The sequence below is a fragment of the Acomys russatus genome, chromosome 15, assembly GCF_903995435.1.
Source record: "Acomys russatus chromosome 15, mAcoRus1.1, whole genome shotgun sequence".
Lineage (NCBI taxonomy): Eukaryota > Metazoa > Chordata > Mammalia > Rodentia > Muridae > Acomys > Acomys russatus.
Window position 1 is genome coordinate 62860041 of NC_067151.1, and position 18842 is coordinate 62878882.

The 18842-nt window shown below is 42.7% G+C and overlaps 1 protein-coding gene across 1 annotated transcript in view; it reads right to left on the reverse strand.

Annotated features, from left to right (window-relative positions):
• Positions 1 to 18566, reverse strand: part of Ubap2l (ubiquitin associated protein 2 like) — a 58523-nt gene extending 39957 nt beyond the window's left edge. The window contains exons 1-8 of the mRNA XM_051157567.1: positions 18447 to 18566; positions 13848 to 13977; positions 11836 to 11913; positions 10568 to 10678; positions 6285 to 6453; positions 5801 to 5896; positions 2058 to 2103; positions 1312 to 1424 (exon numbers count right to left, since the gene is read on the reverse strand). Of these exons, the coding sequence (XP_051013524.1) occupies positions 1312 to 1424; positions 2058 to 2103; positions 5801 to 5896; positions 6285 to 6453; positions 10568 to 10678; positions 11836 to 11913; positions 13848 to 13937 (703 nt within the window). The 5' untranslated portion in view covers positions 13938 to 13977; positions 18447 to 18566. The remainder of the gene's footprint in view (positions 1 to 1311; positions 1425 to 2057; positions 2104 to 5800; positions 5897 to 6284; positions 6454 to 10567; positions 10679 to 11835; positions 11914 to 13847; positions 13978 to 18446) is intronic.
• Between the last annotated feature and the right edge of the window lie 276 nt (positions 18567 to 18842).

Consider the following 18842-nt stretch of genomic DNA (forward strand, 5'->3'; position numbering starts at 1 on the left):
TCTCTTTCAGTCTTGAACATACCTTGTTGTACACGATAAGGCTAAACATATCCTTACAACATTTACACTACACCTAGTGGTTCTTGTTTTTCAAGACAGGGTTTCATGGGGCTGGAGAGACGGCCGGGAGGTTAAGAGCACTGGCTGCTCTTTCAAAGGTCCTGAGTTCAATTCCCAGTAACCACATGTAGCTCATAACCATCTATAATAAATCTGGTGCCTTCTTCTGGCCTGCAGGTGTACATGCAGGCAGAATACAGTATAAATAATAGTAAGTAAATAAATCTTTAAAAAAGAAAAAAAAAATCTTGAAAAGAACAACATTCCTTTTTTTTTTTTTTTTTTTTTTTTTTTGAGACAAGATCTCTCTGTGTAGCCTTGGCTGTCTTGGACTTGCTTTGTAGACCAGGCTGGCCTCGAACCCACAGCGATCCAACTGCCTCTGCCTCCCAAGTGCTGGGATTAAAGGTGTGAGCCCCCACGCATGCCTGGCTTTCTATTTTGGTATCACAAAATGAATCAAGTGTTGATTCTGGGCCCTGACAATCTTGACTAGAACCTTGATCATTTCAATTATACCCAAAAGATGAAACTACCCTAACACAGAACACTAGGAAATATACTCAGTGCTAGAAGCAGCCAAATGGAATAATGCAAAGAACATAAAGTTTTAGAGTCAAGTAGTAATGAATTCAAACACTAGTAAATCCATACTCTCTCTCTCTCTGGTTTTTCAAGAGATGGGTTTCTCTGTGTAGCTGGACTGGACTCACTTAGTAGACCAGGCTGGCCTCGAACTCACAGAGATCCATCTGCCTGGCCTCTCCTTCAATCTTAAGCTTTATCAGTAAGATGGTGGTGACAAAGCCTATTTTAAAGGCAGGTGTCTGGTGTGTGTGTACACCTATATATAACTCCTGGATAGATGGAGGCAGGATAAACAGTTCAGTCATTCACAGTCATCCTCAGTTACATAGTGAGTTTAAGGCCAGCTTAGGATACATGAAACCTGCTTGGCTACTTCATGAAAGAGTGATCAAACGAACTGGTATATAAAATATGTTCACATACCATGGCAAACCATACTATACACATTAATTTAAATCTTTATCCCTATATTAACTTATCTCTGTTCTTAAATCTAAAAATAACCTTAAAGTAAGATGACAGAAATGCTTCATGCAAAGTTATTTCCAAGAATGAGTACGTCTCAATGGTAGAACACTTGCTTTTTATGCACAAACCCTGATTTCCAATCTACAACCTCATTGCCCCCTAAAAACAAAATAAATTCCTAGAAAAGTCACTTACTCGTTCCATCATCTGGCTCAAAGTGGCCAGTGTTGTTCCATGTGTTGCCGCTGCTACTGCCATAGTTCTCGTCAGGGTTGGCTGGCTCTGCATAATCAGCTGGGTTAAAGGTTCTGAATAAAACAGACAAAATCTTAGAATTCCTAACTTCATTATCAGATTCAGCAAACTTTAATGCAAATAAAACAATCAATCTTGACTACTTCCTTCCTAACAGAGATCAGTCACTCCCCATTCTATACAATCTCACATATTTTCCTTCATCAGCCAATGCAAAATGACATAGCATAAGCTATATCCAAATGATCCAGGTGGTAAATGTCTATATCTGAAAAATGAGCACAAATCTACACAACATCAGTCAGGTGCCACAACCTGTAATACGACCATTTGGGAGGCTGAGGCAAAAGAGCTGTAAACTTAAAGCTCGGTTGGGCTATAAAGATAGCAGAAATCAGTTCAGAAAAGCAAGTCTAGGGCTGGAGAGATGGCTCAGAGGTTAAGAGCACTGACTGTTCTTCAGAGGTCCTGAGTTCAATTCCTAGCAACCACATGGTGGCTCACAACCATCTACAATGAGATCTGATGCGCTCTTCTCAAGTGCAGGTGGTACACGCAGGCAGAACACTATATACATAATAATAAATAAATCTTTTTTAAAAAGCAAGTCAATAAATCATTCTGATTGCATTTTGGCTAAGGTTCTCTTTGTTGTTTCTCAGAGTGAAAAATTAAAAACCAATTACCCCATTCCTTGAGCAGAAAACCTTCCTCCCCGCCTACCAGAGCTACCTGCAGAAAAAGAGACATATTTTAGAAGTTGATATTGAACACCAAGCCAGCCAAGACATCTTCGGAATAGCCAAGTGTTCACTACTAAACTTCCCTCCTTTCAATCCCATGGAGCATAGCAGTTAATCTAACACAGGATAACCACTGCTGTCAACGTGTTTAGTTGGCCAAAACTGCCAAAAGGGAGAGCGAGCTCAGGTAATGTACTTCATATCTAAGAGTTAAAACTTCAACTTTACAGATCCCTGGGTCACCCCACAACCCACGGGGAGTTCCAGACCAATGAGACTGTCTAAAAAAAGGGGAGACCAGCTGGATTCTTGGGCTGCTCCAGACAGAAGTCCATGTGTCACTTTGGCTGGTAGGAGCTGTTCGCTTAAAAGGTTTATGAAATTGCTACTGACAATTCTAAAACGAGTGGAGCTGAATGTACCGGAGAGATGAAGAACATTGCCAAGTTAGAATGTTAACTGCTTGAGTCCTTGGTTGGGGACTCTATCCATTCAAAACAAAGTGCTGCGACTACATCTGTGCCTGGCGTTGCTAAGTGTAAGTAGAGAGCAATTTCCCAAATAAATTTGCAAACTCATTATAGAAAAGTTATCCAAAATACAAAGTGGAATTGGCAAGCCTGGCGGTGGTGGCGCACACCTTTAACCCCAGCACTTGGAAGGCAGAGGCAGGTGGATGCCTGTGAGTTCGAGGCCACCCTGGTCTACAAAGTGAGTCCAGGACAGCCAAGGCTACACAGAGAAACCCTGTCTCGAAAAACAAAACAAAACAACAAAACATAACTTAAAGGATTTGACATTAGTCTTAAATCGAAAGGTTTTTGGTTTTTTTCCCCCTCAAAATTTCTCCTGCAGTTTAGAAATAACATAATTGATGTTACTCAGGAAAAACAGCCAGAGGTGAAGCCAGCATTGAAGATCTTGAGAGAAGCAAACTTGAAGCCCCAGCTGCTCTGGCTGGAGAGGAAGGCCTCTTAGCAAAGCTGCAGACTACTCTGGTCCTCAGCATTCTTACTGCTCTGTACAAAACATTTTGCATTTTTTTAATGACCAAAATCTGATAAACAAGAGACATATCGTCTTGTTTACCTATAAATGTGAATTTAGTTAAATAAAATGTTTGAATATTTGTTATTCCTTATCTTGTAACTTTTTATTTTGTGGAAACTGTGCATACTTTCCCCTCAATGCAGGCTATCAAACCCAGGGCTTTGTGCAGGCTGGACCAGCACTGCCATTAAGCTGTACTACGATTCTGATGAGTGTTTTGACTGCTTAAATAAATATTTTATTTATTTGATTGTTCTTGAGAACCAGATCTCGCTATGTAGCCTTGGTTGAACTGGAACTTGCTGTGTGAATAAGCTAGCCTCAAACTCATAGCGATGCACTTGCCGCTACCTCCGCGGCGCTAAGGTTAAAGGCACCATCACTCCTGCATCACATGTGTGCACAAGTAACTTAAGGAGGTCAAAGCAAGCATGAGACCGCTTGAAATTGAAGCTAGAGATGACAGTGAACCATCATGTGCCAGGTCTTCTTCAATCTCTGATTTTTTTGTTTTTGTTCATTTGCTTTTGTTTGTTTGTTTGTTTTGTTTTGTTTTACATGAAACACTTCTAGTGGCTATTTTATGATAAAAGCTAGGTTTTGTTTTTGAGACAGGGTTTCTCTGTGTAGCCTCGGCTGTCCTAGACTCACTTTGTAGATCAGGCTGGCCTTGAACTCACAGTGATCCGCCTGCTTCTGCCTCTGAGTGTTGGGACTAAAGGCGTGCGCCACCACGCTCTGCCCAAGGTGGCTATTTTTAAAGATTTAAAATTTTTCTTTCTTTACCAATAGTATGTCTCCTTATTTCTTCAGTGTGATATTTATGAAACACGTTCAGAATCAAAACATTTACAGTTCATAATAATTTGTTCCATCATTACCAACAACGCCCATTTTATTGAAAATAACTGGTAGTTTTGCTTAAGCTATTTAGGAATCACTTAGTAAAGTGCATTAAAAGCCGTAACATAGCCAGGCATGGTGGCACACATCTTTGATCCTAGCACTCAGGAAGCAGAGGCAAGTAGATCTCTGTGAGTTCCAAACCAGCCTGGTCTACATAGCCAGGATTGCTTAATGAGACTTAGTCTCAAAACAAAACAAAAGGGCTAGTGAGATGGCCTGATAGGGTAAAAATACTTGCTGTCAAACCTAATGACGAGTGCAATCCTCAGGATCCACATAGTGGAGAGGCCCTCCGGCACCCACCTAAGTGTCGCATATATAAGCACAGGATGTAAGTGAAAATGTAACTAAAAGTTTTTATAAACTTGGGGGTGAGGTGGAGGGGATGGACTCTGAGCTGGGAAATAACACAGTGACAAACACCTGCCTAGCATTCTCAGCATCACTACCAGTGTGTGGGGGAAAAGTATTAAAATCATTGTAAGCCACTTTTAAAAATATTATCCTAAAGAAATGATCACAGGGGCTAGAGGGATGGCTCAGAGGTTTTAAAAGCACTATGTGCTCTTCCAGAGGTCCTGAGTTCAATTCCCAGCACCCACATGGTGGCTCAGAACCGGCTATAATGAGATTTAGTGTCCTCTTCTGGAGTGCTGGTGTACACTCAGGCAGAACATGGTATACATACCCCTTTTTAAAAAGGCAGTCACTTATAAATAAAGATGTCTATTACAATGTTACTTATAACAAGAAATATAAATGATGAGGCTAAAGATGGCTCAGTGGTTAAAGTGCTTCCTGCTCTTGTAGAGGAGCAGAGTTTGGTTCCTAGAACCTACAAAAGGGTTCCTAAATCTCTTGATTATTTTTGTTTGTTTGTTTTACTTTGTGACAGGGTTTCCTGTGCGTAGCTCTGGCTCTCTTAGAACTCAATCTGTAGACCAGGCTGGACTCAAACTCAAGATATCAGCTTAACTCTACCTCCAGCATTCTGGGACTAATTTAAAGGTGTGTGTGACCATATACTGCTATCTGTGATCTTCTAAGTCTAGATCCAATGCCCTCTAGTGGCCTCTAGGGAAGACTACTTGCCCAGCATGTGCAAGTAAAACAAAAACCATGAAAGAAACAAACAAACCCTTTACACACCTTAGAAACTCTGAACAGAGTCAGGAAAATGAATAGGAGGAAGAGGTGGAGGGGGAAAAAAGGAACTTAGAATTCATGAGCTCTCTGTTTATCACCAATGCAATCTTTCTTGGGAAAAAAAAGTTTTAAAGAAGATATAATAAAGATCTAACTTTAAAAATAAAAAACTATGTAATAGAAATTGCTTGGGGAACAACACCATCTGGGGTCCACCTCTGATTCCCCACCCCCACATATATACGAACACACACACAGGTGTTCACACACACACTGCCAGGTCTTCAAGCAAATGTAGTACATAGCAGTCAAGACTAGAACTGAGCCAGGCACTTGTAATCCCAGCACTCAGGACGCAGAGGCAGGCCAGCCTGCTTTAAAAAGCAAGTCCAGAACAGCCAGAGCTACACAAGAACACCCTGCCTTGAAAGACCCCGCCCCAAAGAAGACCACAACTGTCGTCTCCCATCTTTCCCTTTCTTCCCCGCACAGGTACAAACTGTTAGGCCTCTGCCTGTTCGCTCTACTAAAGTAACTATTTCATGGCGATTTCTCTATCACCTCCCCTCAAGACTGTCTGTCACCTCTGCCTCGGCCACGGCCTCTTCTGCCTCTGTCTGTGCCTCTTCCAGAAGGCCCTCCACTCTTAGTGCCATCCAATCCATTTTCCTGGCCCCGAACTGAAATATAAAACACACACAGCAGAACAAGGTCAGTTAAGATACATAAAAATATATACCTTATATTGAATACAGTGTCAGGAAGCAAAACTAAGAGAACATGACCTGACAGGATGGAACAGGAGGGTCACTCAGGGAACAGTGATGAGGCACAGCAGAGAGCTCAGCCACGTAACTTTACAAACGACTACATGGCTGTTCAATGCCATATAAATGGCTGCTGTGGAAAGGCTACATGCAAAGGATGTCAAGATGTTAACAGATGGAGGCAAGAAAAGCAAAGAGGTAATATAATAGTTCCAGGGTCCTGCCGACCAGAGGCCTGACACATCCCTGGAGTCTAGACATTACTGACCCACAGCTGGTTTTGATAAAGCCCCATGCATACACTCTCGTCCACGGCTGGCACCTCTCCCCCGTCTTGGTGGCCCAGCACGTCGCCGGCTACAGTCTCTGTCCCGGTCTCGATTTTCTCTTCCTTCTCCGTTAGGTTCGGCCTGTCCACCGTCTTTCTGTCCCGAGACGCCTTTCTTCTTCCCAACCATCTCCCAGGAGTGCTGAAGACAGGAAGAGGACTCACGTCTAGTCAGGATGGACTACAATTTGTACATTAAACATGAAAACTAGTACAATGATTTTTTTCAGGATCCATAGTTTAAGAAATTTTGAGCTGGGCAATGGTGGCCAAAATCCCAGTACTTGGAAGGCAGAGGTAGGAGGATCTTATGAGTTCGTGGTCAGTATGGTCTAGGGTGAATTCTAGAACAGCAGGGCTGCACACAGTAACTCTGTCTCAAAAAACAAAGGAACAAAATTTTTTTATTTTACTTCTGTTTAAATGCAGGGTACAGATAGAACTTCAACTCTTACACTTTGTGCTACACTTGTTTTATGGGGGAGGGAGGGGGGTGGTCTCACTGTGGTGGACATGCTACACTCAAATTTCCAATTCCCTTGCCTTAGCTCCAGAAGCTGAGATAACAGGTACCCACCACTCACGGTTCCTGGCCAATAGATGGAGGGATCACTTGTAAAGCTCTATGCAGTTAGCAGCTCAGGTGTATTAGTCTAAGAATCTAGTGACAGGTCCCTATAAATCACATTTACCAGAACTAGAGAAAAAACAAAACTCTCTATAAGCCTCTCAACAGTAGAACACATACAAGTATGAAGGCCTGGGTTCAATCCAAGCACTTTTGCTCTGAAAGTCAGGTAAAAATTATTTTAAGGCCTGGGTTCAATCCAAGCACTTTTGCTCTGAAAGTCAAGTAAAAATTACTTTATAAGGCATAATATAAAATATCACTGCTGGGTGTGGTGGCACACACCTTTAATTCCAGCACTCCAGAGGGCAGAGTCAGGCCAAACTGGTCTACAAAGCGAGTCTAGGATAGCCAGCCAGGGCTAGACAGAGAAACCCTGTCTCAAAGGGGGAGAAAACAAAACAAAACAAAAAACAAAGGCATACTATTACATTCTAAAGCGCCTACAACCCTTTACTAAAGTAGCCCAGCATGGGCTGGATATAGATGGCTCAGGTCTTGTTGGTCTTCAAAGGCTCCAGGTTCAGTTTCCAGTACCAACATGGCAGTTCACAACCATCTGTAACTCCAGTTTCCAGGGATTCTGATGTCCTCTACTGGCCTCCAAGGACACCAGGCAGTCATATGACACAGATACACATGCAGGGAAAAATACCCATACACATAAAGTTGTTTTGGTTTTTGGTTTTGTTTTGTTTTTTTAATAATTTATTTAATTTTGCTTTTTGTACATTGGTTGAGGCCATTAGATCCCTTGGAGCTGGAATTATAGACAGTTGAGAGCTGCCATGTGGTTGCTGGGCATTGAACCTGAGTTCTCTGGAAGAGCAGACAGTGCTCTTAACCACTGAGCCATCTCTCCAGCCCCTGTTTTTTTTTTTGTTTTGTTTTTTTAAATAATGTAACAAAGCAATTTTACCAAGTATTAACCTAGAAAGTAGCAGCTCCTCCTGTGCCTTCTTCCAATGCACTACTCCACAGTAGGTGTGTCGTCTGATGCTAAGCGTCAACCTATAAGTCCTAACTCTATAGCTATATCTGCACCAGAACACTGGAAACTGGACTAAGAAGTTCTAATACATCTTTAAATTAAAACAAAAGCTAAATATAGGGCTGGGAGGTATAAAGCTCTCAACAGTAGAACACCTACAAGTGTGTGTGTGTTTAATTTTTTTTTAAATGAAAACTTAACTTACTACGTTATCCTCTCTAGTTTGGAACCCACCAAACTACATAAACACAGATGGCCTTGAACTCAGAGATTCACCTGTCTCTGCCTCTGAGTATTTGGATTAAAGGTGCATACAATCGTGCCCAGCCATGTTTTAAATTTTATGCTAGTCTGACTAAATTTATGACAAGTTTATGGAATCTCACTGTAACTGCTGGGCATGAATGCAGAAGTCTTTTTTTTTTTTTTTTTTTTTTTTTTTTTTTTTTTGGTTTTTCGAGACAGGGTCTCTCTGTGTAGCCTTGGCCATCCTGGACTCACTTTGTAGACGAGGCTGGCCTCGAACTCACAGCGATCCGCCTGTCTCTGCCTCCCGAGTGCTGGGATTAAAGGTGTGCGCCACTACGCCCGGTTCTAATGAAGAAGTCTTTAATCACAGCACTAAGGAGGAAAACGAAGGTGGCTCTCTGAATCTGATGACAGCCTGGTCTACAGAGTGTGCTCCAGGACAGCCAGAGCTGCATAGAAACCCTGTCTTGAGGAAGAAACAGAAAGGTCTACAGTACATACATTAACTGCCAACACCAGTGAGTTCTTTAAGAAGTACGACTATGGTCTTCCTTATCCACTGTTAGTTTTTTTAGTGATCTCATCCACTAGGAAAATATTCAATACCACCATTACCGACTCACATTGGTTTTATTTACAATAGTAAATAAATTGATTTAAGTGTAGCCTAAGCTTACATTCTCACTACCTCCTTTTCATTTTTTCACATAGTGGGTGGTCAGATTTGCAGCACTATATACAGAAACCACATGAGCTGAGATAAGAAAAATGAGATATAAGTTCTAGGAAGAAAAACAGAAAAACATTTCAAAAAGCATAAGGACAACAGGTGAGATGGATCAGCAGATAAAGACCCTTGCCTTAAAAAAAATCACACAAACATAAAAAATAAACCAGTAAGTTTTTGTTATTTCCGAGACAATAGTCCTGGGTGTCCTAGAACTCACTCTAACGAGGCTACACAGAGAAACCCTGATTCAGAAAACCAAAACAAACAAACACACAACAACAACAACAACAAAAAAACACACCAACACAAAACAAATAAACTGCCTTCTACATATTTACTTTTTTCCTTTTTTATGACAGGCTCTTTTCTTTCTCTCTTTTTCTTTCTTTCTTTTTTTTTTTTTTTTTTTTTTTGTTTGTGTTTTTGTTTTTGCTTTTCGAGACAGGGTCTCTCTGTGTAGCCTTGTCTGTCCTAGACTCACTTTGTAGACCAGGCTGGCCTCGAGCTCACAGCGATCCACCTGCCTCTGCTTCCCGAGTGCTGGGATTAAAGGCCTGTGCTACCATGTCCAGCTGGGGCAGGGTCTTTTCATATGGCGCTTGCTGTCCTAGAACTCACCACGTAGACCAAACCTATAGATAACTGTCTGCCTCTGCCTCCCTAGTGTTGGGATTAAAATATCCATCATACCAAGCCCTAAACATGTAACTTCTTTGTTTCTTTCTTTTTGTAATGGGCTGATAGGGAGACTCATTAACTGGTCAAAGTGCTGAGAACAGCTAACTTTGAGTACTCAGCCCTAAGTAGGGCATCTACAACACCCCTAGCAAGGCTCAGGGAACAGGACGATGAAAAGAATCTAAGAGCTAGGCTGGGCACAGTGGCGCTCGCCTATAATCCCAGCACTCAGAGGAAAGTTTAAAGAGTGAACAGTATCCCAACAAAAATCCTCAGTTTAAGATTAGTATAGTAAAAATATTCCAAAATGATCTGTTCACATTAAAGTTCTCTAGTGAGTATTACAGCAACATCACAAAGCAAAGCTCTGTTGCTAAAGACAAACACTAAAAAAAAAAAATAATAATAATAATAATAAATTTTTTTAAAAAATTAAAAAAAAAAAAGAATTATTATTCAGTGGGAAGGAGAAATGAGGGCACCAAGGCAAGTCATCCTCTAAGATATTCTGTCAGATCCAAGAAATCAATCAATATAGTGTTTTTTTAATTAACACATCAAAACTAAGTTCAAACAATGATACAGTAAGTTAGTATAAAGATAATGATGTAAGAATGTCAATTTAGAATCTAGCAATTTGTGACTTCTTGTCAGCACAAAAATGAAGAGAAATCCTGTTTAGTAATCAAGACCGCAAAGCAGTCCTTCTAGCTCAAAGCCACCCAAGCTTCCAAGCTGAAATCAGTAATGTGGAATGAGCAACTTACTCCAGGCCACTTGGAAGAGGCTGACTTCACTTGCTCTCTCCCGTCCCTCTTATGAAGAGGATGTGTATATCAGGTACAGTGCTTCTAACCTGCCACAATCTCTATAGAAAAGGTGTGTAGGTTTAAGACCGTCTGCCCTCAAGCTGTTTTAGAGTTATTACTAGTCTCCCGACCCCGGACCCCACATTCTAAAACACTTGAATAGCACTTTACCGTGTCTGGACTTCCTTCCAGGAGGACATTGATGGCTCTGTTGACATCTCCATTGCAGTCATGCAAAGCAATCACACATTCATCCTGGTTTTTGCCTGTGATATCAATCAACTGGAGGAAGAGAAGAGAAAAACGATCAGTAGCCATAAGTAATTTTATACTCCTAAGAGGAAAGCTGATGAAGGAATGAGATACCAACTATATTTGAACAAAGCAAAATTTAACACCTATGGTTTACAGATGGAGTCAAAAATATTCAGAGTAATTCAGCACCAAGTGGAGAAACAGGCTGAAACACACAAGCTCCTGTTGTACCTATCATTTTCCACCTTACTTCCTAGATCCAAGGGGCTGAGAACATAGGTGGTAAGGTATGAATGTGGCGTGTACTTGGTATGCACAAGATTCTGGGTGTGGCCAGGTGTGGTGGCACACAACTGAATTACCAGCACTTGGGAGGCAGAGGCAGGCGGATCTCTTGTGAGTGTGAGGCCAGCCTGGTCCACAGAATGAGCTCCAGGACAACCTGTCTCGAGGGGGAAAACAAAACAAAAAGATTCTGGGTGTGTCAGAAGAAACACACACAAACCAAAAAAGTTTTGGACATGGTAACTATCCACAGGAATGCAGTATATAACACAATGAAAACAATTATTCAGTGAGCTAAACTGTCAATGAATATAATTATTGTTCTTGGTGTGTGCGATGTGTATACAGCAGGAATGTGGGTGCCACAGTCCGTATGTGAAGGTTACAGGACAGCTTTGGGATCAGTCTTGTATTGCCATCTTGAGACAAGTCTCTCTTTTGTCGTCCACCACTGAATAAAGGAGCTAAGGATTCGCCTGTCTCCACCACCCACCTCACAGTAAGTGGACCAGGAGTACAGATCTTTGCTCCTATGCATAGTTTGCGAGGCTTTTGGGACTCAAACTCAGGTCTACAAGCACTTTCCCCACTGAGTCCTCTCCCTGCCCAGCATTTAATCTTGCTTTTCATTCTGATATTTTCCTGGGTTTTTTTTTTTTCTTTTTCTTTCTTTCTTCTTTTTTTTTTTGTTTGTTTGTTTGTTTGTTTGTTTGCTTGTTTTTTGAGACAGAGTTTCTCTGTGTAGCCTTGGCTGTGCTGGACTCTCATTGTAGACCAGGCTGGCCTCGAACTCACAGAGATCCACCTGCCACTGCCTCCCGAGTGTTGGGATTAAAGGTGTGCACTGCCGCTGCCCGGCTCATTCTAACATTTTCACAGAAAACTAGTAGGACACTTACTTGTTTCACCTTCTCCTCAAAGTCAGCATCATTATGGTCCGAAATCATCTGTGCAAGTCGAATTTGCTCTGCAGTGGCCTAAAATTGAGACAGGACCAAGAAACCTCAACCAAGAGGTAAGAGTGAACTAAACAGCTGATATTTACTCACTACCACCCCAGTTTCTTTTTTGTTATTAAGAAAAGAAAGAAAGAAGAAAATTGACAAAAGCAGTAGGCTGCAGATGAAACTCCATAGTAAGGCACTTGCCTAGGATGTGGGTGGCTCTAGGTTCAACCCTCAGCAATGCAACTTCCCCTACAAAATCCAAAGCAGCTTGGTCTGGTGATCCAAGCCTGCAATCCCAGTTACTGTTACTTGAGAGGCGAAGGCAAGAAGATGGAAAGCTCAAGGCTGACCGGGACTAGAGAGTGAGTTCAAGGCCAGTCTAGGCAATTTTATGAAGGCCTGTCTCAAAATAAAAAAATAAAAACAAGACTGGAGAGAGAGCCCAATGATCAAATGTTTATCCAAACTACTCAAAGCTGTGGGGTTCTCAGTACCACAAAAACTTAATTTAAAAAACTGAACAAAGGGCTGAGGTAGAGCACACCTTTAATCCCAGCACTAAAAAGACAGAGGCAGACAGGCATCTGAGTTGAAGGCCAGACAAGGTAAAAGAGAAATCTTATCTTAAAAAAAAAAAAAAAAACACACCCATGAGGACAGCACATGTCTAAATTCATTACACAAAAGCTGACACACAGATTCCAAGTTTGAGGTCAGCCTGGGATACATAGTGAGTACTAGGCCAGCCAGGGCTATCTACCATGACTAAGAAAAGGGAAGGGAAAGGGGTTAAAAAAATAAAAATCATAGAACATATGGGGACATTTAGTCTAGTCTTTCTTATATATTCAATATATTGGACCAGTGGGCTCAATTCAATATTTAACTCATATCTGTATCATTAGTTATTGATTTTGTGATTTACAGCATATCTAAGTCAACTGCAATACCCAGTTCATTTATTCATGTAAAACTTAGCAATGCTCTATAGCAGTGGTTCTTAACCTATTGGTTAACACCCCTTTGAGGGTCAAACAACCCTTTCACAGGGTCATAGATCAGATAGCCTGCATATTAGACAGTTACAATTCACAGTAACAATATTAAAATTACAGTTATGAACTAGCAAAAAACATAATTTTATAGTTGGGGTCACCACAACATGAATTGTATTAAAGGGTGACAGAATTAGGAAGGTTGAGAACGACTGCTCTATAGTGTCTCATTGTTAATTTAGAAGGATTATAGTGAAGATGCTAGCTTCTCACAGGAAAGAAAAAAAAATTCAGGTAAGGCCTCAAGACCTTAGGGGAAATAAAAGCTAAGTCAAGTCTTTCAGGAAAAGGTATCCTGACAACTATGGGCTTAAGAGAGTAAGTAATGCACTGTTCAATCCATCAGCTCAGACACTGGGAGGAAAACAGACATACCCAGTAGCCGGGCGTGGTGGCGCACACCTTTAATCCCAGCACTCGGGAGGCAGAGGCAGGCGGATCGCTGTAAATTCAAAGCCAGCCTGGTCTACAAAGAGTGTCCAGGACAACCAAAGCTACACAGAGAAACCTTGTCTCAAAAATACAAAAAATAAAATAAAAACATACCTAGCACAATATTCCAAATGAAGCCGTAAATCTCACAATAATAAGCAATAAAACCAGAGAGCAGTAGTTCAGGCCTTTAATCTCAGTACTTGGGAAGTAGAGGCAGGCAGATCTCTGAGTTCGAGGTCAGCCTGGTCTACAGATCAAGTTCCAGGACAACAAGAGCTACACAGAGAAACCCAATCCAAATAAAGCAAGCAAAAGAGTAAACATGTTGTATCATAGGTGTCACTGACAGTTATCAACCTGAAATAGGTAAGAATAAGGAGCCTAAATCAACTCCAAAACACAGAATGCTGCTACACTGCATGGGAACCACTATCAGCTGGTAGTTTCATGGACTCACATCCTTAGGTTTATTACCTGTGGTCGCTGCTTGTGCTGTGTCTGGTTTTGGTTTTGAGGTTGTTCCCAGTTTCCCCGGGCTCGGTTAGTGCCCACCGATGTCATCATTTACAGTATATACAAATAACAGTATTTACAAGGAAGAATACTGAAGAGGAAAAAACAGATGGTTAAACGTAGGTAAAATGTTTCAGATTCTTTTTTTATTAGTCCTTTACCACCAATCTCCTTGTTATTCTCAAAGGAACAAAGGAAATTCACCTTTTTTTTTAAACCATTCTTTTCTTTCTATTGGTGCCGCGATAAAACTTTGGCCTTTATATATGCTAGGCAAGCTATCTACCACTGAGCTGTATTTTCAACTCAAGATCCACCTTTTCTTAAGGTATATTTTGGGTTTTAGTGTGAGTTGACCCCAAACACACTGTAGCATTGCTGACCTTGACAACCTAATCATCTCTACTTCCCAGGTGCTATGACTAGAGGTATGCGCCACTGAAACATTTTTTTGTTGCAAACGGATGATAAATATGGCTGCTCATCCATTTTTGTTCATGTGCCTCAGTGATAAAATATATGCTTTGCATACATAAGGTCCCAGGCTCGGTCATCAAACCCTACATCCTAAAATGTATAAAAGCATATGTGATGTTTGTTTGAAGACAAGTCTCTCTATGTGACCTTGGCTGGCCTCAAACTCATGGCAATCCTCCTGCCTCTGTCTCTCAAGTGCTGGCCTATGTGACTTTTTATTTAAGGATGTTAGGAACATAATTTGATTTACTATCTTGCAAATAAACAAATCATCAATATTAAAAAAATCTTCTAAACATGTGAAAGCATCTGATGTCTTTGACAAAAAGAAAGACAATTAACAAACCCTAAAAAATAAATGCCTTCCAGGAGTTGGGCACAGCACATACCTGTAATCCCAGCACTTGGAAAGCTGACCAAGAGAGGATCGTAAATTTGAGGCCAGCCTGGGCAACACAGTAAGATCTGCCACAGAAGATAGACAGACATGAAGGAAGGAAAGGAAGGAGTTGGAGAGGAGAAAGGGGAAGGAGGGAAAGGAGAAAACCTTCTAGATTAGTCTGTAAGTCAAAGAGATTACAATTTAAAATATTGTAGGAGTTGTGGGCTTGGCTCAGTTAAGGACCTAAGTTCATAACCGTAACAGGGGAGTAGAAGAGAACAAATGTACCCAGCATACATTAGAAGCAGCCATGACCTTACCTGCCCTAGACTGACACGTTGTGTGTGACTTCTACTAACTGGGAAAAACAAGTTCACAACTAGCCTTTTCTCTCATGACTCTATTAGGGTGTGTGTTAGTCCTAGTGACTACCTAAAATCCATCTCCTAATTAGCTGACGGCAAGGCAAGGTCTTCGCTGCTGCTTCACTTGGTCTCATGCACACTCTCAAGTAAGCAGAAGGCCATTTCTCTCCACCACTCACCTTCATACAAAAAGTGAATCCCAAATCTGCCCCCAATCAAATGCATTTATCACCAAGTTTTATTTGAAAGGGCTTCTAGGAAATGACTTTAAATTTGAAACTGTTTGCAGGATGACTTCACTCTTTAAAGAGAGAACACAAGAGCCTTCCCAAAACTAGACTATAGTTTCTGTCCTTGCTTCCAAATAACTGTTCTACTAAATTTAACTTCTCTTTCTTCATGTTGTTTTTTAATGTAATCCCAGCTGCTGCTTTGAATAAACAAAGAAAACATTCTTCATCATCATGATGGAGTTATTCAAAATCAGGTTACTTTTCATTGTTTTATTCCTTTCCAAAGACAAATTTATACTTTCCTGATCTACATTTTTTTTTTCACCTACAAAACATCATACAGGGTAATTCTAGACTGCCCAGCAGTGGATTTTAAGATGAGAAGAGCTCTGAAGAAACGTGCAAGGATTAACTAGAGATGTGAACTTCACCTGTTTCTTGGATAACGTGGGGACGGGGTGGGGGGGGGTGTATCAGACTTTGCTGTGGATAAATCCTTCAACAAGTGTCAACAGATTGCACAGGCCTTTGTTTTTTGGTGTGGTTATTAAGCACAAAGACTTCTACTTCACTCCTTATCACCAATAAAAGGGTTTTACAAAACACAGCACAGTTTTTAACCAGTACTCCTTCCCGCTACAAACACGTACAAAGACCTGTAAATTGTATAGTATTAGTTCACTTTCCCAAGTTAGCATTATAGTTATTATAATACTTAATTTACAAAAAACAAGTGTTGTTTAAGTACTGGTGGATCCAAAGCAGCAATAGTGGGGAGTAGGGGGAAAGACTAAAGGAAAATTATGCTTTAAAATCAGATATAAGATAATCAATCCCAACCTACTCCGTAGCTTAAAAATGCTTTATGGTTTTCTATTCCATGTTTGTCAGGGCTTAAGAATTATACCATAAACGTAAGTTGTGAGACTACTTGTACAGATCACAGCACATCTTGCCAAAGTCGATATAAACATATTACAAGTCATACTGAAAGATATAATCAGAAAAAATCCTTCCAATCATTTTTGCTTTTAACTTCCATTTCCCTTTGGATATACTCTGAACTGTGTAAGGAAAATTTAACCCCTAATTAGTAACAATGAGCAACAGGTCAAAAGTAAATAATCTGGGCAAACCACTCAAGGGCACAGAATTAGTAGCACTTTAGTAGCAAACAAAGACAAACACCCAGAGTTCCACAGAGGGAGTAAGTGGCCTTGTTTGTTAACTCTTAGAAAATGTAAGTACTTAAGGGAAGTAGGATAAGAAAGGAACACTATAGGAAGAAGTACAGGTTTCAACAAAGAAAGTGCCCTTGACTACATTTTTAAAGCCAGCTACTTAAAAAAATAGCCAGAGAAATTTTACTGAAAAAAATAAACAATAAGTATTTATTGAGTATCTACTACGTGTCCAATACTTCAGGGAATACAAAAGCATTGTAACTTAGTTGCTGCTCTCAGGGAGCTTACAATCTAATTTGAGAAACAAGTCGGACATCCTCAAGCTGGATGGGGATGGGTAAGGCTTACCACCACTAACAGAAAGACTAACTTCCCTAGACACTTCCTTGGAAAGACCTGCGTCCCATTCCCCAAGCTCCTTCAATCTAACAGAAGTCGTCTTCCCAGTCAGAACCGCTTGGGAGGTGCAGTACATTTTAGCAGTATCTCCCATTCACAACAGAAACAAGCATTGGGATAAGCTAATAATTAAAGACAATGGTGTAGGACCCAAAACAGTTTTATCAACAGATAAACATGTCAATTTTTTCATCTCTAGTAATGCTGGTTCTCAAGCTGACCCACATCCCCTCCCAGCAAGTCACATCAGATATCCCCCAAGGCAGAACATGGGAGGAGACAGAAAAGGATTTCTCCATTGAATAATCGCAGTAAGTCAAAGGCAAAAGAACACTAACAAAATCGCCTTTTACTGTGGTGTTTTTCTTTCCACAACAACCTACACTAGAGGTTACTAAATTTTAATAATAGTGGAAAACAGTTTCTTGTTCGTGACATCACTTTGCAAAGCAATTTAGGGGCTGTCCACCAGGTGAAGGGGCTCAAGAAATTTAGAATTCCATTCCCATTATGAGAAAAATGAACAAATGACCGGTGATCTAGAGACGTCCCTTAGGCGGAACGCAACCCATGGGGGGGGGGGGGCGACTCCATGCCCAGCTTCCCAAATATTATAATTGCTTGGGTACCTCAAACTACAGGACAGACAACAGGAAGCAAGGACGGCAGGAGAAAATCTGTTTCCACGACCAGAGTCGGTGAGAAAGAAGGCAGGGTGATGAGAGGAGCTGACAAAGAGGCTGGAAACGCAGAGGCCAGAAGCCCACGCGCGGAGGATAGGAGCCCCCCCTCCGCGCCACATCAAGAGCCCACGGGGCCACTCGCCTCTCTACCTCCCACCCGGAACAAATTAATCCTCCGCACTCCAAGCTGAGGGCCACATGGGGGAGTTGGGGGGCCAGCTCCACCCCCATCGCACCCCGCCCGCCCCCCAAAACCAGGCCGGATCCGGATCAGAGAGGCCCACAGCGGGCTGGGAAGGGAGGAGGCCTTCCCCACAGACACTGGCCCCAGCCGAGAACCCTACCTCGTCAGGCTGGGCCCAGGCCGCGCTCGCCCGCGCTCTTTCTCGCTCTCCCCCTTCAGGCTCTAGCCGCATGCCCCCCCCCCCACACCACCACCACCTCCGGCTGCCCCAAGCCCCGCCCCGGCCACGCTCCCAAATCGAGGCCCCGGCTCTGGCGCGGCCCACTAGGCCGCGAACCCAACTATAAACAAAACCCCCGGCGGCCAACTACGGGGCTGGGGGTGAGGGTGAGGGTGGGGGGGAGAGGGCGGGCGCCCGGGCTCGCAAACGAGGAGGGAGGGTGTACAGCGAGGAAACACACGGCGTGGGGGGGGGCGCCTACCGCGGGAGGGGAACGCAGACGGGACAGAGGAAAAGGAGGGAGGGTTAAAAAAAAAAAAGGAGCGGGGGGGGGGGGATCTCGGATTTAAAGGGGCCGCGGACAATACCCGGCCCCGCCGCGCTGCCGCTGCCGCCGCCGCCGCCGCCAACGCCGCTGCGCTCCCAACTTTACCTCAGTCTCCTCCACACTGACACCCCGGGCCGCGCCGCCCCTGTCACGTGATGTGAGATTCCCTCCTCCCCGCCCCCCTCCCTCCTTTTCCCTCTCGCGCTCGCTCTCGCGCCTTTCCACTCCCCCCCCCTCCTCCTCCTCCTCCTCCCACTTGCCTTCCTGCGTCCCTCCGCACGTGACGTGAGAGGACCGCGCACGTCAGCGTGCGCGCGCCTCCCCGCCACGAAACACAGCTCCCGAGGCCCTCGCGCCCACCCGGCCCTCGCCCGTATGGTTCCGCCTCCATCACGTGACCCCCGGGCGGCCTTTGCTTCCTCTTACTGGCGAATTTCCGCGTCTCCGCACTCCCAGGTTCCTTTGCGGCGGGAGTCACGTGTCCGGGGGTGGAGCAGGAAG